At 43.8% G+C, this 27,971-nt stretch overlaps 1 protein-coding gene across 2 annotated transcripts; it reads right to left on the reverse strand.

The window, feature by feature from the left end:
* LOC146009045 (interferon-induced protein with tetratricopeptide repeats 5-like) lies at nt 1–27,680 on the reverse strand. Of its 2 annotated transcripts, XM_083149040.1 has the most exons (3): nt 27,597–27,636; nt 15,712–15,821; nt 1–4,725 (listed from the first exon to the last, which is right to left on the reverse strand). In XM_083149040.1, exons 2-3 carry the CDS (start codon nt 15,714–15,716, stop codon nt 3,270–3,272), a joined length of 1,461 nt encoding a protein of 486 aa, XP_083005166.1. In that variant the 5' UTR covers nt 15,717–15,821; nt 27,597–27,636; the 3' UTR covers nt 1–3,269. The 2 variants fall into 2 exon arrangements, with proteins under 2 accessions (XP_083005166.1, XP_083005167.1); XM_083149041.1 differs by lacking the exons at nt 1–4,725; nt 15,712–15,821 and adding an exon at nt 20,858–24,407 and having other exon boundaries at nt 27,597–27,680.
* Between the last annotated feature and the right edge of the window lie 291 nt (nt 27,681–27,971).

Below are 27,971 nucleotides of genomic sequence, written 5' to 3' on the forward strand. Positions count from 1 at the left end.
ATATATTGTGCTATAAATGTAATGATCGTATACCAACCTTGTGCAAATGCACAACAATTGATCATTTTATCATAGAAATACATTTTTCATGTATATATAAATTGACTGTAAACCAATTATTGTTCATAGCGCTCAACCCACCCCCTTCTTTTTCCATTGTAATTGTTACCAGGGGATTGACACCCCCAAGTAGGAGCAGCTTGACAAACCACCCCAGAAGGCGCCCGATACCTACAGGCCACCAGGCTACTAGTTAATTCCTTTTTTCAAAGGGTTTGTGGACGCAGCCTTAAATCCCCATTTTACCAACTCAGTGGCGTTTCATGACATTTTAGGCACCAGTCAGCCTGCTGTGGCTGGTCATCAGATCTGGGCATCTGGGGCTAGTAAGTAGACATGTGCCTGTTTTGAAGGAGGTGCAGGTTGCACCAGCTCCATTCACCCACCACTCCCAAACACCGCAGCACGTAATTCAATTGCACAGGAGGCTGGAAGCCATATTGCAAGACTTGTTCTACACATGCACAGGACAGGCATGATTAATGTGCATGCGCTACACTATTGGATTTGTACATAAACCAGATACAGTATCTATAACATAGCAGATGGGTCCAGAGGGCTGTCTGCACTCCAGTTTGTTGGCTTAGATTTGTTTTACATAGAAAAATAAAAATCCTTATATGTTGAAAACTTTATTAATAGAGGTTTTAAAGAATACATTATGTGGTATAATTATTATTTATCAGGTTAGACACACATTTGAATTGATAATTATCACAAAATCTTCAAATAATAATACCAGAGTACTGTAATTATGAAAACATAGTCAATTTATGTATTCAAAATTAAGAAACACACTGTGACTAAAGGGGGATATTCAATGCCCTTAAGGCGAGCTATGATGGTGAGCAGTGCTGATAGCTAGCCGTTTCCACCTCGCTGGTTCTTTTCAACAAAAAGGGCGAGTGTGGTCATCAAAATGGCGGGGCTCGCCACAAAATGCAGCGGGCTCACTGCATTTGCATTTAAGGGAATCCTCACTGTCCCCTGAACATTGAATACAGTGAGCGGCCGGTAGGGGGTTTGACGTTGTGAAGTCTCATTATATTTAAGTGTAAATTGTATATTTTGTGTACACACAAATATGTGTTACTCTTCTAGGTATATTTTATGTTACCTGTAGTTTACTATATTTGCAATTTTAAAAGTAAAGTAGTGTATAACTAATATGTCCTGTGCAAAGATGCAGCTATTTTCATCAACTTGGAAACTTGCACCAAGGGCCTGTTTCAGCTGTTATCAAAGGAAAAATGCGCACAACTAGACAAAGCCAGGTTATACTGTAATAGGGGCAGATGTAACATGTGCAGAGATATTTCAATGTGGGTGGGTTATATTTTTATTGTGCAGGGTAAATATTGGCTGCTTTATTTTTATAATATAGAATTCAATTTGAACACATCCCACCCAAATCTAAATCTCTCTGCACAAGCTACATATGGGCCCTTATTCAGATCTGATCGCAGTACAAATTTGTTCTCAAAATGGGCAAAACCATGTGGGGCAGATGTAACATGTGAAAATAATGCAGCCAGTATTTACCCTGCACAGAAAAAAATAACTCACACAAATCTCACACAGTTAGATTTGTGTGAGTTATTTTTTTATGTGCAGGGTTAATACTGGCTGCATTATTTTTACATTGCAATTTAGATTTCAGTTTCAACACACCCCACCCAAATTTACCTCTCTCTGCAAATGTTACATCTGCCCCACCTGCAGTGCACATGGTTTTGCCCATTTTGAGAACAAATTTGTACTGCGATCAGATCTGAATAAGGGCCATGCTCTACCTGGTAGGTGAATTGGCTCCCAATAAAAATTAACCCTAGAATGTGTGTGTGCATGTACATGTGGTAGGGAATATAGATTGTAAGCTCCACTGGGAAAAGGACCGATGTGAGTGTTCAAATATTCTCTGTAAAGTGCTGTGGTATATATGTGAGCTATATAAGAAACTGATAGTAATAATAATAATAATATAATAATAATGTTAATTTTTTTAGAAGCTGTAAATGTACCCCTAAATATACTATTAAATTGCATATACAGTATGTTCTGTACAGTCACATTTTTGTGTGGCATATATAGATTTATAATGAACTCTAAATCAAGAGGATTCAGTATGAAATCCCGGCGGTCGGGATCCCGGCGTTCAAAATCCCGACGCCGGAATCCCGACCACCGAAATCCCGACAAGGGGGGACGTGGATCGCCCCCCCCCCCTTGCGGGCTCGCGGCGCTCGCCACGCAGCGGGCCCAGTGCCTCGCTACGCTCGGCGCGCTAATTTATTCTCCCTCCAGGGGTGTCGTGGACACCCACGGAGGGAGAAAGTGTCGGGATTTCAGCGGTCGGGATTCCGGCGTCGGGATTCTGAACGTCGGGATCCCGACCGCCGGGATTTTAACTGCATCCCCGTTCAAAGGTACTGTACACAATAAATGAATAATTTTATTAAAAACATACACACATAAAACAATACATAGATACAGAAATAAAAAATATAGAAACAATTTGTACATATACCAAGTAATGCTATGCTGAATGATATGCCACCAACTGGGAACTTATATATTGAAATATTTATCCAGCACAGCCTCAGCTGCGCTAATTGGCATGTAACTTGCAAATAACTTGAAACCGTCCAGTATTAATATGTGCCAAACGGGTGAGGATAATACTATCTCTGTTATATATAAAATATAGCTGTTATAATACCTCCAATTTCATAGGTATAAACGCCAATTCGTGATCGGCGGCAGCTTGGGTTAGCTAGATCAAGCCCAAAATATCAATTCCATAAACAATACCTTTCTTATTATGCATTAGTCTTGTAAAGGGATGCCAATCCCAGGGCATTTTTTCAATGCTAGAATTGGCCTACTTAATAACACCCTCCCCCCCAAAATGGCCGCCCTGCACATTTATTCACATGGGCAGGCGGTGCGGTTGGGAACGGCAGTGTGGCTGGCAGGCTGCGTAGCAAGATTGCTGACCACATCACGCTGCACAGAGTTGTACAGCCAGGGACGTGGGCAGCTGGGCAGTGTCTAAGCGGTTGCTCAGATTTTGTCTGGCATTAGGCTGCGCATGCACAGTCTGATCCTAAAATCCCGAGATTGCAAACTGCAATTCTTGGATTCAAATCCTGGCAATTTTAAGACTTAAACCCGGGATCCCACCGGACCCGATCCCGGGATTGGCCACTTTAGTCTTGTACTTCATCAACCAGACCACAGAGATCGCTCAGATATTCTTCATTGTTGGGATCATATTTTAAGGCTTTTTCATAACACTCAATTGCCTCTAAGATATTCCCATTATTCTTATGGACAAATCCGAGCAAACCGAACCCCAGAGCATCTCTGTGGTCACTCTGAATCTTCCTTTCCGCTAGTCTTTTTAGAGCTCTCCCACAAGCTTCTCTGGATCGGCTTGGATAGGTTATCTGGAAGCCTTTTTTATAATATTTTATAGCTTCTCTTTCACATTTCTTACTATTTTCTTGAAAATATCCATATGAAAAGTGGATCTGCTGTTTCTCTTCATCACTCACATTGGGGATAGACAAAGCCATTTCAAAAGTATCTTCTGCTTTTCTATATTCCATTATTTGAATGTACATATTAGCTAGCTCTATGTATGCACAGACAAATATTTTCTTGTATTCCAGAGCTTTTATAAAGTGAAATATGGCTTTTTGAATGAGTTCATCAATTTCTATGTGCATTTGTCTATGTCTGGATTTTTGGATCTTTCCAAATGTATCTTTTTTATTATATATTTTTCGTTTGTAACACAGTCCCATTTGGTGATATAGAAATCCAGAGGAAGGTGTAAGTTCTACTGCATCATTTAGGACATGCAGAGCTTCATCCACCAATCCAGCTCTTCTGTAAAACTTTGCCACATAGCGCAGTAGATATGGAAGCCTTGGAGCTTGTTCTAGAGCTTCTTCAACATATTGTCGTCCCTCACCAGCTCTGTCCAGGTCTTGCAACGTCAATGCAAGAAGTGCCTTCACCACAGCATCCTCTGGATTTAGTGCTACAGCACGTTCCAACAGCTGTAATGATTTGCATTCAGTAGCTGCGCCATTGAATCTTTCCAATCGATAAACCACTGTGGCGTAGCCAGAGTTCCACTCAGGATCGTCTGGGTCAAGCTCAAGAGCCTTCTCAAAACATTCTTTAGCTCTTTCATAATATTGCCCACAAAATGTTAACAATGACCAACCTTGTTCCCCATAAATCTCAGATAATTCTTTACGGTCATCTGGGGAAAGTTGCAATTCTTTATTAATTCCATCTATCTTGTCTATGTAGTTTTGAGAAGTTTCATATTGATTCAAGTAGTAATACACCCAGGCGTAGTCCCCAAATGTCACCAGATACTTCCTGTCTGGTCCATCTGGATAGGTCTCTTTAATCGTTTCTTCTGCTTCCACTAGATTGACAATGGTTTTTGTATAGTCACCTCTAACGTACATTATGTAGGCCAGTAGATTGTATACCATGTGTTTGCTCTTAGTGACTAGATATGTCAGCTGGCTCTGCACTCTGTTTTCCAAATCATCAATGTCAGTGTCCTTTTTCTGAAGCCTCCAAGTGAAATGGCATTTTAGCTGTAGCAGGCGTGATTTTAGGGCAAACTCTGGAGGCTCACTACAGTACGAAAACAAGAGATGTAGTTAGTATTAGCAATTTTTAAACACGCCAATGGCAGCCTGTGTAAATTAGGTTTACAAAATGAATCTAGAACAAACCTGTTTAACTAGGTATTGTTATACAATATTTCAGGAGAATTACTTTTCTGTTGGCTCTGTATTCCTTTTACAGTATATCACTCATGCAGTATATCACTCATGCAGTAGTGTAGTAAGAGCTTAGATGTCTTTATCAATAAAATTCTTTAACTTTTCAGCTCATAATAAAATTTGCATAGGAATAAAAGCAAATACATTCCAATCAGATATGGAAACACTAAGGAGGTTATTCTGGTTGGTTTGCAAAGCAAATTCCTTCTTTAATGGACAAAACCATTAAAGAAGGTGGGGCTGATGTTCAAACTGAAATCTAAATTGCAGTGTAAGAATAAAGCAACCAGTATTTACTCTGCACAGAAACATAATAACTCACCCATAAAGTGGTCCCCACTACCCCAGGTACCCCGTCCAAGGCTGACCAGCCACGGTGCTCATGGTATAGCTAGGGGACCTTATGTAAAAAGTGTCCCCCGGCTGTGGAATGACACCGCGGGCTGTTGGAGCCCTGTGCTGGTTTCAAAATATGGTGGACCCCCATATTTTTTGTCCCCCATATTTTTGGAACCAGGACCGGTCCAAGTGTCCGGGGGTGATTTCAGAAATACGGGGGACCCCTATGCTTTTTGTCCCCCATATTTTTGGAACCAGGTCCGGCTTAACCCCTTCCCGACATTTGACGTATATATACGTCATGGCCGGGAAGTACTTCCCGACACATGACGTATATATACGTCATGACTTCTAACTGTCACTGCGTCTAGAGACGCAGTGACAGAGGGACGATGTCTGCTGTCCCTGACAGCAGACATGTCCCTGCATGCCCAGGGGGGGCTGCGATGCAGCCCCCCCGTCGGCGATCGCTGTGATTGGCTGTTCAGTGTGAACAGCCAATTACAGCGTTTTCTGTGTCACCGGCGAATAACGTTCGCCGGTGACACGGGATCGGAGGTGATTGGTGCTGTAAAGTACAGCACCAATCACCGCGGGGTGTAAGGGTGACACTGGTGTCACCCCACCTCACCCCGCCCGCCCCCAAAGGCCGTGATTGGTCCGTCGGACCGACGGACCAATCACAGCCATGGAGGGGGGTTTAAACTAACGGGGACTACACTGCAGACGCCATTCCGGTCTGGAATAGCGTGCAGTGCGGTCACCGTGCCCAGCTGTCGCCATTTACTGACCAGAACCTTGCTCAATACTTACCTGATCACTGCTTGGGATCTTGCTTCATCTTGTGACATCCTGTGCTGTGTTGTGCTGTGTTGTGCTGCTGCAGTGTCATCGAGTTAGAGAGAGAGAGATAGAGAGAGAGAGATAGAGAGGCCTAGTGACAGAGAGTGCTATATTTTGTGCTGCTGCAGTGTAATAGAGTTATAGATAGAGAGATAGAGAGAGAGAGCTAGAGAGAGATAGAGAGATAGTGACAGATCGTGCTATATATTTTTTATATAACTGACTGCTGCCCCCCCTTTTGTGCTGATCAGTATAAATTAACTGATCAGCAACTTTTTGGGGGCGCAGGGTATTTTTTATATATATATATATATACCTGTCAGTGCTGCTGCTGCAGTGTCATAGAGTGATAGATAGTGAGAGATAGAGAGATAGAGAGATAGAGAGAGATAGTGACAGAGAGTGATAGAGACTGCTATATTGTGTGTCTGCTGCCCCCCTTTTGTGCACCCCCAGCAACTTTTTGGGGGAGCAGGGGTTATTTTTCATATATATAACTGTCAGTGCTGCTGCTGCAGTGTCATAGAGTGATAGATAGTGAGAGATAGAGAGATAGAGAGAGATAGTGACAGAGAGTGATAGAGAGTGCTAAATTTTGTGTCTGCTGCCCCCGCCTTTTGTGCTGATCACTATATCTGAGGTGATCAGCAACTTTTTAGGGGTGCAGAGGTTTTTTTTTTTATATATACCTGCCAGTTGCACTGTCAGTTGCACCAAAGGTTGTGCACCTGCTGCCCCTCACTGGTAATCAGTGTTGCATCACTGATCACCTTTTTTTTTTTTGTGTGTGCTGTGGGGTCTTTTTTTAATTTTTTTTTTACACACACTGTGATTTTGGGGGTGTCCTGTGGCCGCTGTGCGCTGATCAGTGACGTACATCACTGATCATCTTTTTCGGCACAGGGTTGATCTATTTTTTTTTTTTTTTGATCAAATTCCTGTTGCCTTTGAGCGCTGTTCAGTGACGGACGTTACTGACCAACATCTGTGCTCAATTTTTGGCGCAGGACCTTTTTTTTTTTTTTTTTAACCCCTTCAATTTTTTTTTTTTAACCCCTTCAATTTTTTTTTTTTTTTAACCCCTTCATTTTTTTTTTTTGTATAAAGTATTTTTTTTTTTCTGCACTACATACACACTACACACTACATACCCCCCTGGTTGAAATAAAGTTTGTACCCCCCCCTACACTATACACGTGTTGAAACATTTCACTACCAGTAACACAAAAATAAAAATGTCATCCCAAATGTCATCCCAAATGTCATCACAAATGTCATCCCAGTCATCCAGAAGAATGTATTCAGTGGAGGAGGCATATGCCATGCTTGCTTCTGACTCTGACACAGCCAGTGATGCAAGCGGGGAATTTGAAGGATTCGCCTTAAGCTCCTCTTCCTCCTCTGGTGATGAGGGACCCCCTCAAAGACGCCCCCGTAGAGCAGCTGAGACCCCCCCCCCAATAATTGATCTCGTATGGACCCCACCACCAGACAATTTTGAGCCCCAGGTTCCTGAGTTTTTGGCCATGCCAGGAATCCAATTTGATTCCACAGGTCTCAGAGAAATTGACTTTTTCAAAGTCTTTTTCTCTGATGATTTTATAAATTTAATGGTGGACCAAACTAATTTATATGCCCAGCAGTTTATTGCCCAAAACCCCACGTCATCATTTGCTAGGTGGACCCCTGTAGATGCAGTAGAGATGATGACGTTTTGGGGTCTGGTGTTTCATATGGGCATAGTAAAAAAGCCAGAAATTAGGCAATATTGGAGTACAGATGTTCTGTACAGCACCCCATTTTACCGTATGGCCATGCCCCGGGCTCGATTTGAGACGATCCTTAAATTTTTGCATTACAACGATAATGCACAGTGCCCACCCAGAGATGATCCCACCTTTGACCGGCTATTCAAAGTCAGGCCGGTCATTGATCATTTCAGTGCCAAATTTGAAGACATGTACATCCCAGATAAATTCATTTGCATAGACGAGTCCCTTATACATTTTAAAGGAAGGGTTAAATTCCGCCAGTACCTTCCCAGTAAGAGGGCAAGGTATGGCATAAAAATGTATAAGCTGTGTGAAAGCACCTCAGGGTACACTCACAGGTTTAGGGTATATGAAGGGAAGGATTCAAGAATTGAACCGCCAGAATGCCCCCCCTCCCTCGTAGGTGTTAGTGGAAAAATTGTCTGGGATTTAGTGCACCCCTTCCTGGATAAAGGTTATTACCTCTATGTGGATAACTTTTACACTAGCATCCCCCTGTTTAAGGCCCTTGGTTCAAGAGGTACAGCAGCTTGCGGTACTGTGCGCAAGAACCAAAGAGGCCTCCCAAAAACGCACATTGCCCAAGTAATGAGAAGGGGTGAAAGCAGGGGAATATGCACCGAAAATATGTTGTTGGTCAAATATAAGGACAAGAGGGATGTCCTTATACTGACAACAATTCACGGAGACAGTACCACCTCCGTCCCTGTACGAGGTACCAGTACCCACACCTCAAAACCTAATTGTATCCTGGATTACAATAGGTACATGGGCGGAGTGGATCTTTCAGATCAGGTACTGAAGCCGTACAGTGCCCTGCGGAAAACAAAAATCTGGTACAAGAAGCTGGCCGTGTATATCATCCAGATGGCACTGTATAACGCTTACGTGCTATTCCGTTCTACCGGCCAGAGGGGGACATTTATGCACTTTCAAGAGGAAGTCATAAAGGGCCTAGTATTTGGGAACCAGCAGGCAGAGGGCCCCAGTACTTCTAGTACTGGCCCCCGTATTGTACCAGGGCAGCATTTTCCGAACGAAATCCCCTCCACTGCAAGAAAGGGCAGGACACAAAAAAGGTGCAAAGTTTGCTATAAAAAGGGAATAAGAAAGGAAACTATTTTCCACTGTGAAACTTGCCCCGACAAACCCGGCCTATGTATAAAGGAGTGTTTTAAAATATACCACACATCTATGGATTATTAGGTTCATCATTTCACCGTGCTTCGGGGGTCTTGCTAATGCCACATAGCACCCACCAACATTCCACCAGAATCTGAGCTGCAAAATCCAAAAATCACTCCTTCCCTTCTGAGTCCTGCCATGCACCCAACTGGTATTTTTTGGTCACATATGAGGCATTGCCATACTCGGGAGAAATTGGGGCACATATTTTGGGGTGCTTTTTCTCCTTCATACCTTATGAAAATGAAAAATTTTGAGCCAGAACTGCATTTTTGTGTAAAAAAATGTAATTTTTCATTTTCACTGCCCAGTTGTATCAAAATTGGTGAAACCCCTGGGGGTTTGAAATGTACACTATACCCCTAGATGAATTCCCTGAGGGGTGTAGTTTGCAAAATGGGGTCACTTGTGGGGGGGTTCCACTGTATTGGTGCTTTGGGGGTCTTGCTAATGCGACATAGCACCCACCATCATTCCACCAGAATTTGTGCTGCAAAATCCAAATATCACTCCTTCCCTTCTGAGTCCTGCCACTTTTTGGTCACACATGAGGCATTGCCGTACTCGGGAGAAATTGGGGCACATTTTGGGGTGCTTTGTCTCCTTCATTCCTTCTGAAAATGAAAAATTTTGAGCCAGAACTGCATTTTTGTGTAAAAAAATGTAATTTTTCATTTTCACTGCCCACTTGTATCAAAATTGATGAAACCCCTGGGGGTTTGAAATGTACACTATACCCCTAGATCAATTCCCTGAGGGGTGTAGTTTGCAAAATGGGGTGACTTGTGGGGGGGTTCCACTGTATTGGTGCAACATAGCACCCACCATTCATTCCACCAAAATCTGTGCTGCAAAATCCAAAAATCACTCCTTCCCTTCTGAGTCCTGCCATGCACCCAACTGGTATTTTTTGGTCACATGTGAGGCATTGCCGTACTCGGGAGAAATTGGGGCACATATTTTGGGGTGCTTTTTCTCCTTCATACCTTCTGAAAATGAAAAATTTTGAGCCAGAACTGCATTTTTGTGTAAAAAAATGTAATTTTTCATTTTCACTGCCTACTTGTATCAAAATTGGTGAAACCCCTGGGGGTTTGAAATGTACACTATACCCCTAGATGAATTCCCTGAGGGGTGTAGTTTGCAAAATGGGGTCACTTGTGGGGGGGTTCCACTGTATTGGTGCTTGGGGGGTCTTGCTAATGCGACATAGCACCCACCAAAATTCCACCAGAATCTGAGCTGCAAAATCCAAAAATCACTCCTTCCCTTCTGAGTCCTGCCATGCACCCAACTGGTATTTTTTGGTCACATGTGAGGCATTGCCGTACTCGGGAGAAATTGGGGCACAGATTTTGGGGTGCTTTTTCTCCTTCATACCTTCTGAAAATGAAAAATTTTGAGCCAGAACTGCATTTTTGTGTAAAAAAATGTAATTTTTCATTTTCACTGCCCAGTTGTATCAAAATTGGTGAAACCCCTGGGGGTTTGAAATGTACACTATACCCCTAGTTGAATTCCCTGAGGGGTGTAGTTTGCAAAATGGGGTCACTTGTGGGGGGGTTCCACTGTATTGGTGCTTGGGGGGTCTTGCTAATGCGACATAGCACCCACCAAAATTCCACCAGAATCTGAGCTGCAAAATCCAAAAATCACTCCTTCCCTTCTGAGTCCTGCCATGCACCCAACTGGTATTTTTTGGTCACATGTGAGGCATTGCCGTACTCGGGAGAAATTGGGGCACAGATTTTGGGGTGCTTTTTCTCCTTCATACCTTCTGAAAATGAAAAATTTTGAGCCAGAACTGCATTTTTGTGTAAAAAAATGTAATTTTTCATTTTCACTGCCCAGTTGTATCAAAATTGGTGAAACCCCTGGGGGTTTGAAATGTACACTATACCCCTAGATGAATTCCCTGAGGGGTGTAGTTTGCAAAATGGGGTCACTTGTGGGGGGGTTCCACTGTATTGGTGCTTGGGGGGTCTTGCTAATGCGACATAGCACCCACCAAAATTCCACCAGAATCTGAGCTGCAAAATCCAAAAATCACTCCTTCCCTTCTGATTCCTGCCATGCACCCAACTGGTATTTTTTGGTCACATGTGAGGCATTGCCGTACTCGGGAGAAATTGGGGCACATATTTTGGGGTGCTTTTTCTCCTTCATACCTTCTGAAAATGAAAAATTTTGAGCCAGAACTGCATTTTTGTGTAAAAAAATGTAATTTTTCATTTTCACTGCCCACTTGTATCAAAATTGGTGAAACCCCTGGGGGTTTGAAATGTACACTATACCCCTAGATGAATTCCCTGAGGGGTGTACTTTGCAAAATGGGGTGACTTGTGGGGGGGTTCCACTGTATTGGTGCAACATAGCACCCACCATTCATTCCACCAAAATCTGTGCTGCAAAATCCAAAAATCACTCCTTCCCTTCTGAGTCCTGCCATGCACCCAACTGGTATTTTTTGGTCACATGTGAGGCATTGCCGTACTCGGGAGAAATTGGGGCACAGATTTTGGGGTGCTTTTTCTCCTTCATACCTTCTGAAAATGAAAAATTTTGAGCCAGAACTGCATTTTTGTGTAAAAAAATGTAATTTTTCATTTGCACAGCCCAGTTGTACCACAATTGGTGAAACCCCTGGGGGTTTGAAATGTACACTATACCCCTAGATGAATTCCCTGAGGGGTGTAGTTTGCAAAATGGGGTCACTTGTGGGGGGGTTCCACTGTATTGGTGCTTGGGGGGTCTTGCTAATGCGACATAGCACCCACCAAAATTCCACCAGAATCTGAGCTGCAAAATCCAAAAATCACTCCTTCCCTTCTGAGTCCTGCCATGCACCCAACTGGTATTTTTTGGTCACATGTGAGGCATTGCCGTACTCGGGAGAAATTGGGGCACATATTTTGGGGTGCTTTTTCTCCTTCATACCTTCTGAAAATGAAAAATTTTGAGCCAGAACTGCATTTTTGTGTAAAAAAATGTAATTTTTCATTTTCACTGCCCACTTGTATCAAAATTGGTGAAACCCCTGGGGGTTTGAAATGTACACTATACCCCTAGATGAATTCCCTGAGGGGTGTACTTTGCAAAATGGGGTGACTTGTGGGGGGGTTCCACTGTATTGGTGCAACATAGCACCCACCATTCATTCCACCAAAATCTGTGCTGCAAAATCCAAAAATCACTCCTTCCCTTCTGAGTCCTGCCATGCACCCAACTGGTATTTTTTGGTCACATGTGAGGCATTGCCGTACTCGGGAGAAATTGGGGCACAGATTTTGGGGTGCTTTTTCTCCTTCATACCTTCTGAAAATGAAAAATTTTGAGCCAGAACTGCATTTTTGTGTAAAAAAATGTAATTTTTCATTTGCACAGCCCAGTTGTACCACAATTGGTGAAACCCCTGGGGGTTTGAAATGTACACTATACCCCTAGATGAATTCCCTGAGGGGTGTAGTTTGCAAAATGGGGTCACTTGTGGGGGGGTTCCACTGTATTGGTGCTTGGGGGGTCTTGCTAATGCGACATAGCACCCACCAAAATTCCACCAGAATCTGAGCTGCAAAATCCAAAAATCACTCCTTCCCTTCTGAGTCCTGCCATGCACCCAACTGGTATTTTTTGGTCACATGTGAGGCATTGCCGTACTCGGGAGAAATTGGGGCACATATTTTGGGGTGCTTTTTCTCCTTCATACCTTCTGAAAATGAAAAATTTTGAGCCAGAACTGCATTTTTGTGTAAAAAAATGTAATTTTTCATTTTCACTGCCCACTTGTATCAAAATTGGTGAAACCCCTGGGGGTTTGAAATGTACACTATACCCCTAGATGAATTCCCTGAGGGGTGTACTTTGCAAAATGGGGTGACTTGTGGGGGGGTTCCACTGTATTGGTGCAACATAGCACCCACCATTCATTCCACCAAAATCTGTGCTGCAAAATCCAAAAATCACTCCTTCCCTTCTGAGTCCTGCCATGCACCCAACTGGTATTTTTTGGTCACATGTGAGGCATTGCCGTACTCGGGAGAAATTGGGGCACCGATTTTGGGGTGCTTTTTCTCCTTCATACCTTCTGAAAATTAAAAACTTTGAGCCAGAACTGCATTTTTGTGTAAAAAAATGTAATTTTTCATTTTCACTGCCCACTTGTATCAAAATTGGTGAAACCCCTGGGGGTTTGAAATGTACACTATACCCCTAGATGAATTCCCTGAGGGGTGTAGTTTGCAAAATGGGGTCACTTGTGGGGGGGTTCCTAACTTTTAGCATCTTATGGTGCCTAGAAACCTACATGGTGCCTAAAAAATAATCTCATAAAAAGGAGGCTCCAAAATCAAGTAGGTGCTCCTTCTATTATGAAGCCTGTGGTTTGGTCAACGTGCACACTAGGGCCACATATAGGATATTTGTGAAAACAAAAGAATTGGGGAAATCAATTTTTAGTCACATTTCTCTAGTAAAATGTACTGTGTTCCTTAGAAAAATGTATTAAAATTGCAAATCTGCAAAAAAAATGAAATTTTGAAATTTCACCTACACTTTGTTTTAATTCCTGTGAAACACCTAAAGGGTTAACAAACTTCCAAAATGCTGTTTTGAATACTGTGAGGGGTGCAGTTTTTGAAATGGTATCATTTATGGGGGTGTCTCACATACAAGTCCCTCAAAGTCACATCAGAACTGAACTGGTCCCTAAAAAAATCAGTGTTTGAAATTTTCTTGAAAATTTGAGAATTTGCTATTCATATTGTAAGCCTCCTAGTGTCCAAAAAAATTAAAAGGAAGTTGAAATAATGATGTCAACATAAAGTAGACATATGGTCTATGTTAGTTATTAACTATTTTGAGTGGTATGATTATTTGTCTCACAAGCAGAAAATTTAACATTTTGCAAATTGCTAAATTTTCCATTTTTTTACGACATTTTGGTATTTTTCACAAAAAAACACAGACTGTATCGACCCAAATTTACCACTAATTTGAAGTACAATGTGTCACGAAAAAACAATCTCAAAATCACTGGGATAAGTAAAAGCAAAAAAAAGTTATCCCCACTTAAGTGAGACATGTCAGATTTGAAAAAAAGGGCTCTGTCAGGAACGCAAAAACTGGCTCTGTCAGGAAGGGGTTAATGAGCAGGGGGCTGGTTATGCTCAGGAGGGGAGACCTCACAACATTTTTTCTCAAACTTGCACATTTTCATGACTAAAAATCGCACATTATCGCATCATATCGCCCTTTTTTGCCACAAATTTGCATCTCCTTAAATATGCGAATTTGCGGCAAAAAATGCAATTTTATAAAGTGCGATATGGTGCGTTTTCGGAAAGTGCGATTTTTTTCACATCCCATTAAATCTCGCCCATGATTTGAGGAACTACAGGCTGCTTTGCCTACTATTTGGATATGTGCCTCTAGCGGTTCTCATGTGGTAAATATACCCACAAAGGGACATATCATATCATTATTCCAGGAATCCTAATTGTATACTTAACATAAAACTGGTGATAAACATAGGAACTGATTAATTATCAGCTCATATGTATATCAACTTATTATGAAAGTGGCTTGATATGTGTATTTATCCATTTTATTATTATATATCGGTATTAATTTATATTGGTTGACCCACTATTTTTTCCACTTTATTTCTGTCCTTTTGGGTTTGACTATCCCATACTAGTGGCTGCTTTACAACACACCTCAGGTAGCACCTGATTCATACCCTGGTATATTGCCTTCTTCCTGAGGTGACATATTGTAGCTTCTGAAGGGAAGGGGTACCCCAAGGGTTAGGTCTAAATTGTAGTGGGCTAAAGGACCTCAGGGAGGAGAGGGGGTGGAAAGAGGAGGAGCAAGGTCGGAAGAAGGGTCCCAAACGGACCCTCGCATCCTCGCTTCACTCGCCACACTTTGCTTGCCACCTGGTTACTAAAGGCAACCAGTGGTGGCGTGGATAGTGAAGGAGCAAACCCCCCTGTCTGCTCCTCCCCCTGGGCGTGGAAGGTCCTTTAGCCCACTACAATTTAGCATCTACTGTACCGTACCCCAAGTGCTAGCACAGGCTATGAATGTAGCAACTCTTTCAGCTCATGCTGCATACAATAGAATCATTTACTGCATAATTTACATGTAAAGCACACAACAAAAAAGGGTTGTACTTACTAAGCCAGTGGGGGATATTTACTAAGATGTGTATTCTACTTCACATGTGATGTTGCTATAGGCAACCAATCAGATCCTGTCTACTATATTCTAGAGGGTGCTAAATAAAAGTAGATTCTGATTGGTTGCTCATAGAAATATCACATGTGAAGTAGAATACACATCTTAGTAAATTTGCCCCTTTGAGAGAGATAAAGTGGAGAGAGAAACTACCAACCAACCAGCACCTGTCATTATTCAAACACAGGCTGTAATATGTTAGGAGCTGATGATTGACTGCTCCAGTACTTTATAATTAATATTTTAATTGTAAATAACCTAAATGCTTTAAAAACAATAAACAAATACAAGTTTTCAGGATGAATACAAAATTTAAAAGATCTCTCTCATCTGTGCAATTAAAAGTAGATACATTCATGTATAAAATATTATTAAATAAGGGAATGAAGGTATTTGTACATAAATAACTACTTTGAGTATGGGAAATTGTGAAAGACATTTGTTGTGTTGTACTGTACCTCATTCTGTTACTTTCTCATCAGCTGAATGTCCCCGCTGTAGACAGAAGATGTGCAGATCCCCAGTTCTGTGATAACGAGCTGTGTCTTCACTGCTAGACTTTTAAAGTCTTGTAATGTATTATTTTGTTGGGAGGAGTAAAGGAGAAAGGAAACTCAGGACCCATTACCAAGCAAACAGAATCAGTACTAGAGTTCTATAAAAATGAAACTGAAACAGACTTTAAATTATACACCCAACTTGTTTAGCCATTATACTGGCTAATATTTTTTCCAAAAAGCCCTCAATCTCAAATGATCATATACAGTCCCAGTGTTAGAGGACTTGGTGCCACCCTGTAAATTATACATTTGCGACCACCCTCCAATCTACATAAGTATAATTAAACAATGTTTGTGTGTGTTTGTGTATGGATGTTCCACGATATGTCCCGAACGCTTTAACTAATCATCTTCATACTTTGCACACTACTTTATCATCTTAAGGGACAATCTAATTCAGGGTTGCCTACCCTCCTGGAATGGCCATGAGGCTCCCGAAAATCAGGTCCGCCTTCCGGTCCCCCTGGAAAGGTGGGCAAGTCTCCTGCTTGCCGGCCAGAGCCCTGCTGACTAGTGGTGTTTGAACGGATTGGGGGCGGGGCTTTGAGTCAGCCGCCTTGTTCCCACCCCCCCAACCCGGAGATTCGGCTGGCCTCTCTGGGCTTCTCCTGGGCCCTTATTCCGATTGGTGCGGATTTCTCCGCATGCGTACGTCCCGCCGATGGTGATCGTCTGCGCATGTGCAGAGGTCACTCTGCGCATGTGCAGGCGATTTCGCCGCACATATTCTTGACACGCCGCACAGGGGGCGTAGAGGGGCGTGAGGGGCTACTTAGCCTCATTACCCTATGCATACGCCCCGCGTTTCATGGGCGTTCCCATGCAAACGCGGGGCGTATGCATGGTAATGAGGCCGTGACGCGTGTGTAGGGGGCGGGCATCTGACATCGCCGGATGTCAGCTGCCCGCCCCCATACATGATTTCACACGGACAAGTGTCCGTGTGGTCTTGTTTGGCGGGACCTGGTGGAGCGTGCGGCCCTGCATCCGATGTTCGGCGACCATCGAATGCAGGGGCTGCTCCCAAGACGGAGGAGGTGTATCCCCGTCCAATTTCATGCGGATCGCCACATATCCGCGTACGGACGGAGGTGGCGATCCGTATGGAAGGCGGGGATTCGCCTGCACGGTCGCGGCCGCATATTCCTGATCGGGCCGTACCGATCAGAATAAGGCCCCTGGAGAGGCAAATGTAAAAGTCGGCAAGTATGATCTAATTTCAAAGATGGGTTTGAATCAGATGAGCCCTTAAGGTCACAAAGGTCCATGTTATTTCTGTTGTTTTCATGCATTGTGATATGTCGTTGGAAAGCTTATGACTTTCTGAATGCAAAACAATAAACAGACTCCCTTAAATGGACTCTTAAAGGCCTATAATGCCCCTTTCAGACCGCACTTTGGAAACGGTATATTGACGTTTTTTTACCGTTTTAAAACGGTAATCTGTGCGGTCTGAAAGGTGCAGATCGAATTAACCAGTTTGAAAATACAGTTTTTTCAAACCGGTTAAAATGCAGGGTCCTACCCGTTTCAGACCCGGTATTTTGGGATCAAAATGGGTCCTAAATTCAGCGTAGTGAATATTTAATGAGCGCTCATTAAATATTCACAGCACTGGAGCCGCCCCGCGCCCCCCCGCGCGCGTCGACCCCCCCGCGCGCGTGTCGACCCACCCCCAGCGCGTGTCGACCCACCCCCCGTGCAGCCGGTACCTCCGTTGTGGATCCCGGCACTGCAGTATGGTCGGAAGCACTCGTAAAAAAAAGTGTCTTTCAGAAAATGGCTGCCCCATAGGAAAACCCGTTTAAAAAAACTGTCTTTCGTATGGGGGCAGCCATTTTCCAAAAGTCACTTTTCTTATAAGAATGACTTCGGAAAATGGCTACCCCCTTACGAAAGACAGTTTTTTAAAACAGGTTTTCCTATGGGGCAGCCATTTTCTGAAAGACACTTTTTTTCATAAGTGCTTCCGACCATACTGCAGTGCCGGGATCTGCAACCGAACTCAGGTACTGGCTGCACGGAGGGGAGGGGGGGACGAGGGGGGGAGGGGGGGGGCTGCACGGAGGGAAGGGGGGAGGGAGGCAGCGCTGAAGGCTGCACTGGCTTTGACCCTGTATTTGGAAAGTTTCCAAAAACGGGTCTGCCAGTGTCAAAAAATTGGCACTTAAACGGTAATATACCGTTTAAGAGGTGCGGTGTGAAAGGGGTTTTACCTGGCAGACCCGTTTTTGAAAACGTTTTCAAATACAGGGTCAAAGCCAGTTATGCAGTCTGAAAGCAGCATAAGGGTCCATTAAATGAAAAACATTTTCACTTTAGAAAACTTTGGACAAACTGATATTAATAAGCGACTCATCAGCAGAGTGGTCTGTGAATGGAACACTGTAGATATCGTGGTGATTTTTCAGGCAGTTATTTTTTTGATTGTTTTCTTATTCATTGAGGGTTTTTGGGATCTTCTGTACCTGCTGCAGCAGCTCCTGTCCTTCTGTGGTTGGCAAGGGTAGGTGGCAGTGGCGTGTGGTGTAGTGAGGCAGGTGAGGCAGAACTTATCCTGGCATACTCACCTATATGCTGGAATTTAAATAGAAAATACAAAGAATATCTTAAAAATGTCTAATTTGCATAATTCTAATAATTTTTATAGTCAAAATTCTGAAGTAAATAGTCTATGGCAGGTGAGGCAAGTCCTCACCTGGCTACCTTTTCCACAAATTTCTAGCAAATTTCCAGCAGTATATACTGCTGCTCCTGTGTATAATGCCCAAATGAAACCTTGGGCTCATATATTGTGCATAAAACTGGCTTCGGCACTAGACAGGGACTTCTCAGACATTTACTTCACTGCACATCCCTGGTAGTTGAAAAGTTGGAGACTTGCTCTGGCTGCTGCAGCAGCTTCTTCCGTACTGTGATTGGGAAGAGAAGGTGAATAGTTGGAGACTTGCTGTGCCTGCTGCAACAGCTTCTGCTCTGCTGTGGTTAGGAAGGGAAGGTGGATAGTTGGAGACCTGTTCTGGCTGCTGCAGCAGCTTTTGCCCTGCTGTCGTTGGGAAGGGTAGGTGGAACAAGAATTGCATAAGCATAAACTTTCACCTGTACATAATAAAGGGACAGCACACAGTGAAGGGGTTTTAAAAGGGGCATATGCATAGTACACCCAATTCAAATTATGCAACACAATAGCACAATCTTATTCACCCTTTAGCTGTCGACCCAATGCATGTCGACTTAAATAGGGTCGACCGCTAAAAAGGGTTGGCCTTGATGTGAGCTCAAAGCACAGCCTATTCAATGAGGCAGATGTACAGCTGCCTCTTCTCTCCATTTTTATCAATGGGCTTTTCTTGCCTGTGGCTTGGCCCCGCCCCACCCCTTAGCCTGTTTATAACTGTTGGCAGGAGGCGGTGCTCTTGATGCCTCCAACTAACATTTGGTTAGGATTTCACTGCAGAACTGAGCAGAGTATTATAAGGAATATATAGAGACATTTTTGCTGCCATACTAAAGTGCTAAAAACTGCATAGAGACTTTTCTGTTACTATACTAACAAAACTAAAAGTGAAACACCTGCTTCTCTAATTCGATCAAGAGTTATTTCTCTGTCATTTTATATCATTTCTTTTTAATTAATTTATGCATTTTTCTATGATTTTGTGTATGTTTGATTTTTTGGTACTCTTTACCTAGCACGGCGCCCACGATTTTGATCGTGGGCATCGCAGGTAAAAAAAATCGCGGGCATCGCGGCCATTGAATGCACTAAAAATTGGGTGCGACGCGACCGACGCGATGCCCGCGATTTCCCATAGGGAACAATGTTAAATTTCTCAATTGACCCGATTTTACTGTTCAATGCCTCAATTGACACGATTTTTCCATAGGAAACAATGTTAAATGTCCCACAGAGGCCAAATAGGCACCCTGAAGTGTGAAATGGCCCCCACAATTGTTAACGCCACCCCACGATCAACGTCAACCCGAAGCGTGGCGAGCACAGCGAGCCCGCGAGGGGCGGCGGTACGCGTCCTACGACCTTTTCATACCCCCACTATCCACGTCGGCGTGGAGTTGAGAATAGAATAGTGTGGCGAGCGCAGCGAGTCACCGAGCCCGAAGCGTGGCGAGCGCAGCGAGCCCCGCGAGGGGACGCGGATACCTTCACAGGTAAACGCGTCCCTTTGCGGGCTTCACAGGTATCCTCGTCCCCTCGCGGGGCTCGCTGCGCTCGCCACGCTTCGGGCACGGTGGCTCGCTGCGCTCGCCACACTATTCTATTCTCAACTCCACGTCGACGTGGATAGTGGGGGTATGAAAAGGTCATAGGACGCGTACCGCCGCCCCTCGCGGGCTCGCTGCGCTCGCCACGCTTTGGGTTCACGTTGATCGTGGGGTGGCGTTAACAATTGTGGGGGCCATTTCACACTTCAGGGTGGCTATTTGGCCTCTGTGGGCCATTTAACATTGATTCCTATTGAAAAATCGTGTCAATTGAGGCATTGAACAGAAAAATCGGGTCAATTGAGAAATTTAACATTGGTCCCTATGGGAAATCGCGGGCATCGCGTCGGTCGCGTCGCACCCGATTTTTTAGTGCATTCAATGCCCACGATGACCGCGATGGGCGCCGTGCTAGGTAAAGAGTACCTATTCTTTTCCTATTTATGAGTTAGAATTAAAAATATTAATTTATCTGATCCTGTATACTGCTATTGTCTGTGCTAATAATTTGACTAATGAAAGTATAGTGACCCCTACTGGTGGTAAAATAATATTGATACCAGTTGATATTTGAGTCACATAGAGGTATCTCTACACAGCGTGGTATTTGTATTTTTGTCTTTTTGAGCTTTTTTGTGTGGTGAAGTACCCACATTTATACTGCAGCTCGAACGTGAGATCCTATATTAATAGATATTCAATTAGAACATTCTGAGTCAATTTGGACTGTTTTCTATAGTGTGCCTCTATACGCATAGCCACACCAAAACTCCTTTATTATATTTTTTTTTGTTACAAATATTTTATTAGTATTATTATACTCACAGGTTTGGGATATGACAGGTGAGGAACTGCCTCTCCTGCCTCACCTGACTGCACATCCCTGCTATTAACATTATGACTGTTGGGATTGTAACTGTAAGGATCCTAACCATTGGAATCCTGATTACATCTTGTCTGAGTGATCCTGGGTAAATAATCTCCCAAATGCATCATTTAAGCTACTGTACAAATAGATCCTGGAAAAAGAAGTACTTCGAGCATTCCACTTTAATGTTGTAAACAGAACCAACTGCAGACCAAGGTGTTAGAACTAGGTTAATATAATAATTAGTGTCCACATACATAATACAAACATAGAAACTGCGTACAATCACTATGACAGAAAATTGATGCAAATAGGAACAAACAATAGAGTACTAAGAGGATGCAAACTATGTGAACGTTTATATACTGTAAAGCTGGATATACATTAGGCGATGAGTACTCAACATAACTTGAGATGGCTATACCGCATTCGGTCGCATGGCACCGCTAGTGATATCAGATTGAGCTGCATGCACGACCATCCTAACGCCCTGATCAATGACTCACGGAAGCACGCGATAGTGTGTACACACTGGATGATGTAAACGATTGTAAAATTACGATTATATAGAATCGGGCACATCATTTATAATATTCCCATCTTAAGGTGTTTGTTCTTTAACCCTTTGAGTGGCAACATCTGTTAGAAATGCACAAAATATCCGCTAAAAATGTGCACAGAGTCACATAGAGGGTAAGGGATGCAAAGAGGCAGTGGGTGGGGAATGCGGCGAGGGGACCAGAGATCCGGGTAGAGTAAGGGAAGCCGGGAAGCGCACACACATAGAAAAAAGAGAGAGCTGTCAGCCAATCACTGGCTGCCCATTCATTTGTGTGGGTCTTCTTTACTATGTGCACCCGCTGCCCGGCTTCCCATACCTGGCTCTCTGGGCCCTGAGGTGGTGGGTTCCCCTGTGCCCCTGTGGGCTAATCCAACCGTGTGTGAGAGATTACACTGTATAGAGCAGGAATGGGGAACCTTTGGCCATCCATATGTTTTTGAACAAAACATCCCAGCATGCCCTGCTACAGTTTTGCTATTAAAAGAATAAAACTGTTGCAGGGCATGCTGGGATGTGTAGTTCAACAACAGAAGGCGGGCCAAAGGTTCCCCATTGCTGGTAGAGCGGAAAAGACATGAGTGACACAGCGAGGAGCAAAGTGTCTGTTTAAAACTTATGGGGGGAATGTAATAGGGTGAGAGAATCAGAAAGTAAGAAATTTGGTAATAATTCTCCCGGTTTTTTTAAAGCGGCAATCATTTATACGGCAAAACCACTTTGATTTTGCAGTGTAAATGATTGCCGCTTTAAAAAAACTGGAGATTTTTTTTTTACCAAATCTCTCACTTTTTTTTTTGCAATCAATTTTTATTAAGAAAAATGGAAAACAAGCAAACATCAAATGAACATCAACTAAGCGTTACATTAGTAGCTCTCATCATATTACAATACATTGTGTGGCAGACCTCTGTTCCAGACTTGAAGAATTCGTTATAGACAATCTCTTTCTCGCACCTTTTTAAAATCCCCCCCTTGGTGTAGATTTAATATTAGACACTGCCGGGACATGGCAGGGTGCCAGCATCGACCGGCAGGGAGGGAGGGAATAAGGGAAAGCGTGGGGGGTAGCCGGTGCCGTGCTGCATTGAGCAGCATGGCCCTCGTTCCGAGATAGTAGAAATAGACTACTGCTGCACAGTCTATTTCTACTTTCGATCCCATTGACAGGAAATCCATAGCCCAAATTGCACCATGTGTACACATCTTTAGGGAAGTATAGCCTGATAGGGAGAGAGTTCCAGTTGTGGGTAGCAGCATGGATCATCTTGGAGGAGAGAGTGAGATGCGTTAAGCATCTGGGTTGGGAGGAAAGGTGGCAGTGATTCACAGAGAGAGAAGTGCAGGCGGAGGCATGGAGGGAGATGCATGTAAATGAGAGAAGACTGGTTGAAAGGAGTTTGAAATTAGAAGTGTACAGTATACACACTGTATGTCCAAATTTGTAATGAATACATCAATGTTCAATAGATATGAACATTTTCTATTCATCCAGATGGACAAAAAATTTAATTGATAGCCTCATGAGAATATATTCAATATTCCTCAGTATCCAACACACCTAGAAGGACTTCAACGGATTCTGCCAGCTCCTTTTCATCTTGTTGATTGACAAAGTCCAGCAAATCATACCCGGTATTATCTGATGGATATCTGGTGGTGATTTGTTTAGCGAGGGCCTTGCACTGGTTTATAGCATATCTTCTGAATATTGTTGGACTTTTTATGTTGATGACTGTTCTGTAATGTTTAATTGCTTCAGCATGGCATTTTCTTCTATCTAGTTCATGGTTTGCCCAACTCAAGTGAAGCTCCTGTTTCTCTTCCTGTGTGACATTATCCATGTTAAGAACTTTGTGAAATATTTCCTCTGCTTTTTCATACTGTTTTGCCCTCCCGTACATGCTGGCTAGCGCAATGTATGCAATGACAAATGTTTCTTTATTCTCCACCGCTTTCTCCAAATGATACGTGGCACACAAAACCGCTTCAGTAATTTCCTGCGTATAGTTCCTTGTTGACTGAAAATGTAACTTCGCTTTTCGTGCGCTGTCCTTTAGGGCCGTAATCCTATGCTTGTAACACATGCTGAGCTGGTGATGGAGGTGACTAGATGTAGGGTTTAAACGTACTGCTTGGTTAAGGACGATTATAGCTTCATCAATCATTTTTTCTCTCCTGTAAAATTTTGCAACATAACAAAGTAAATATGGAAATTCTGGTGTTCTTCGTAGAGCTTCCTCTATTAGTAACAACCCTTCCTTGGAATTATTTAAATCTTGATATTTCAAACCTAGGAGTACCTTGATCATTGTATCGTTTGGGTTTAACTGTTCTGCGCGTTTCAAAAGCGGAAAGGATTCATCAAGTGGTTTATTTAGGCAGTTGTAGCCTTCTAGTCGGAACACGGCAATGGCATAGCTTGAACACAGCTCTGTGTTTTCTGGATCCAGTTCTAGAGCCTTTTCAAAACAAGCCCTCGCTCTTTCACTATGTCTTCCATTGAATGTTAGCAGAGAAAATCCCTGCTCACTGTATACGTCAAACAGCAGAACAGCAGCAGAGTCAAGATTTTTACAGGCTTCTTGGACCTTTTTAACATGAGTGTAACATTTAATGATGTGGTTTCTGTGGTAGAATATCCAGGCATAATTACCATATATTATGGCCCTTCTAGCGTCGGTGTTATCTGCTGAAATCTCTTGAATTTGCTCCTCCGCTTTTTGTAAATAGGCAATGGCTTCCTCGTGGTCATCTTTCAGGTGATTTGTATAGGCCAAGAGATTGTACAGTCGGTATTTATGTTCAGGAGTTAGAAATTGGATCTGTTCATAAATCCTGTTTTTTACTTTGTCAATGTACACTTTTTCTTCAAGCAAATTCCATGTAAAATGGCACTGTATTTTCAACAAACGGTTTTTCAAAGAATTCCTTAATGAATCACTAAAAAAAGAATAAAAAAAGAGAAATGCAAATGTGCTAATATGGTTTTGAGGCAATAAGCATCAGTTTCTTCACTGAAGAGGCTACAATAAAGGAAGGGGAACTGATAGTGTGTAAACACTTGTACAATGTGCATGAGATATTGACTATATAGTCAAAATCTCATCTGGATCGCATGCAGACAGCACAGGTTTTAACCCTTGCGATCCCGATGCGCGCTCCCGTATCACAGCCAGAAAGTCTTGGCTGCATAGACTATATAGGGCCTTATTCTGGTTGGTGCGGTCGGATGCGTATTTGCGGACAGGAACCGAGCGTTCTTAGCCCCGCCTTCCGTACGGATCGCTCACTCCGTCCGAGTGCGGTAAGCCGCTGACCGAACGGAGCGCGAGTGGATTTATCATGTGAACACCTCCTCCATCTCTGGGAACCTCCCCCATCATTCGATGGTCGCAGACCATTGAATGATGGACCAAACGGTCAGACAGCTCCAGACCACTCGGACATTTTTCCGTGTGAAAGCAGGGATATGGGAGGGCAGCTGACATCCGGCTATGTCAGCTGTCCGCCCCCGACACGTGCGTCACGGCCGCATTATCCAGGACCGAGTGGTCAGGCAGCACCGAGTGCTCCAGACCACTCGGACATTTTTCCGTGTGAAAGCAGGGATATGGGAGGGCAGCTGACATCCGGCTATGTCAACTGTCTGCCCCCACATGTGCGTCACGGCCGCATTATCCAGGACCGAGTGGTCAGGCAGCACCGAGTGCTCCAGGCCAGTCGGGCATTTCTCCATGTAAAAGCAGGGATATGGGCGCTCAGATGGCATCCGGCTATGTCATATGTCCGCCCCCCACACGTGCGTCACTGCTGCATTACCATACGTACACCCAGCGCTTTCATGGGAACGCCCATGAAACGCGGGGCGTACACATATGGTAATGAGCCCAAACAGCCCTTCACGCCCCTCTCCACCCCCTGCTCGGAGTGTACAAAATTCACGCCGCATTTGGACGTGCGTGGCGTTCGCACATGCGCAGATATGCCTCTGCACATGCGCAAACACCAAACATTGGCCGTCCGACCGCACGCGGACAGAACCGCACCAACCAGAATAAGGCCCATAGTGCAGATCTGCACTATATAGTCTAAATTGTATGCAGATAGTCTAAATTGTATATATTGTATGCAGATAGTCTAAATTGTAATATAGTCTAAATTGTACAAGTGTGTACACACCATTAGAGTTATGGTGTGTACACACGGTGAGATCCCCTTGCTATTGATTCAAGTGCTATACAATCTTTGCTATCTCTGTACTATTTGCATACAATTCATGCTATCTACATTCGATTTGCACTATATAGTCATTGCAGCCCTGTCTATCTGGGTTTCGATTGGTGCTGTCACGGGAGTGCGCATCGGGATCGCAAGGTAAAAAAAGCCTGTGCGATCTGCATACGATTTTGACTATATAGTCAAAATCTCATGCTGATTGTACCCGTGTGTACACAGCATTAGAGGATGGTCCCCCGGTCCTGTGTCTTACCTAGGGCTGTTTGAGGCATTAATCTGCAGTATAAAAATGTTAAGTCTTTCAGAGATGCATTGAGGTGGGTGTCTACAAATTTGTTCTCAAAATGGGCAAAACCATGTGCACTGCAGGTGGGGCAGATGTAACATTTGTCATTGTGGACTGATTTAGCATTAGTAAATGTGGGGGCGCCTAGGAGCATCATCGGGGGCAGGGGAGGAGGCAGCGCTTAGAACTGGAGCTACTCCAAGCGCTGCCTCCTCTATAGTGTGAACGTGAACTGGGTCGCTCGACCCGATTAACCCGTTCACACTGAACAGCAACACGGCAACTAACCGGTAAGAACCCTTCTTTTTACCCGGTTCGTATTGCTGTGTTGCTACCGGTTAGCTGTAACAGGTATCCCCTTTCATATCGCGGCAAGAAACCGGCATGAACTCAGTAATAAGGTGCGATGTGAAAGGGGTATTAGTGTATACAGGGCCAGTGCTAGGGTGTCCGGCGCCCTCCTGCAAACCATACATTTTGCGCCCTTTCACATTGCCATTGCAACAAGCTGCAGCCGGATTGTGGGAGCGTATGCAACATGCGATCCTATGGAGGATCTCGGATGCATGTACATGTATGCATACACCATCTCAGTGCTGTGTCCGCAAAATTTTGCAGGCACTAAAGGGATAGATCGCATCTCACGGAATGCATGCAATCCGAAAGCAGTACAAAAGTATGTGCAGCGCATACTTTTTGTACTGTGCGATGGGGGCGGATCCGGACATGACATGTCATCCAGGCATTCACAGACAGCGCTACATGCCTCAGCGCAAGTGTCCGTGAGGAAGAGGGGGCAGGTTGCAGGAGGAGGACAGTGTGTGTGCGGTGCAGGGAGCTGCTCAGCCTCTCCATACTGCTGCCCACTGACAGACAGGCACTGCGGGTGGCATACAGGCTGTGTGCACTCACGGTGCAGGGAGCAGCTCTTTATACTGCCGCCCGCCCCCGCTATCAGACAGGCGCTGCAGGCGGCATGTAGGAGGCAGTGACAGTGAGGGCTGAGGCAGCTTTAGCAGAGCAAGGAGGGAGACAGCACCTTTTCAGCATGGCGCCTCCCTGCTTTGCAGGAGCTGCTGAGTGGGTAGCGCCGGCCCTGAGTGTATACAGATGTAAATGTGTAGTGTAAATACTGTACAGTTACTAGATTTGTATCTACATGTTATTTCATGACTGTACCACCTTGTTTATAGGTCTGAGTAAGCCTAGCTCACAACTTTTGTAAATTCTAAATTGGGACATGCCGCCCCGATGGCATAGCATTGCGAGTTTGCGACCCCTGTTTTTATCATTTTCAGGGGCATGCCCAGTGCTTCCCTAGGGACTGGGCAGCCCCCGGCTCCCGGCTACACTAAGGAGAGAGGGGCATCTCTTCATCGATCACTGGGTGCTCTCCAGAGCAGGGGTGATCTATGGCTCCCCTCAACTGCCCCCACCCCCCAAAGCAGAGTGACAGCGGGGTAGTCTCCAAATAGCAGAACTGTCCTGCTGTAATAGGGACAGTTGGGGGGTATGTAAGTTAAATTATTCTAGAGGTATGTAAAGGATGAGAATGATTGTAGAACAAAGACAAATCATTAGAAATGAGAGAACGGCACATTTATTACCTCATTCTGATTGCTGCGTCCTCTCTGTAATACAAAGCCTGCCACAGTCTTCTGTCTGTGACTACATTCAGCTTGTGATATTGTTGTTCTAAGCCAGAGGAGAGATTGGGAAATGAAACTTGGCAAGCTGAAAAAAAGCTTTGAAATGAAAGGGAAACTACTCTATGCCAGATTTGTCTCACTTGTGTAGAATGCAGTATTAGAATTGTAATTCTGTTGTTATTAAATAATAATAATAATAATACATTTTATATATTAAGCTGTGTACACCCGATGCGATACCGATGCACAGCCCAGTGGCATCGGAAGTCGAAAGTAGAAATACACTGTGCAGTAAAGTCTATTTCTACCATGCCATGTCTATTTCTACCATGA

The sequence above is a fragment of the Crinia signifera genome, chromosome 6, assembly GCF_055691185.1.
Source record: "Crinia signifera chromosome 6, ASM5569118v1, whole genome shotgun sequence".
Taxonomy (NCBI): Eukaryota; Metazoa; Chordata; class Amphibia; order Anura; family Myobatrachidae; genus Crinia; species Crinia signifera.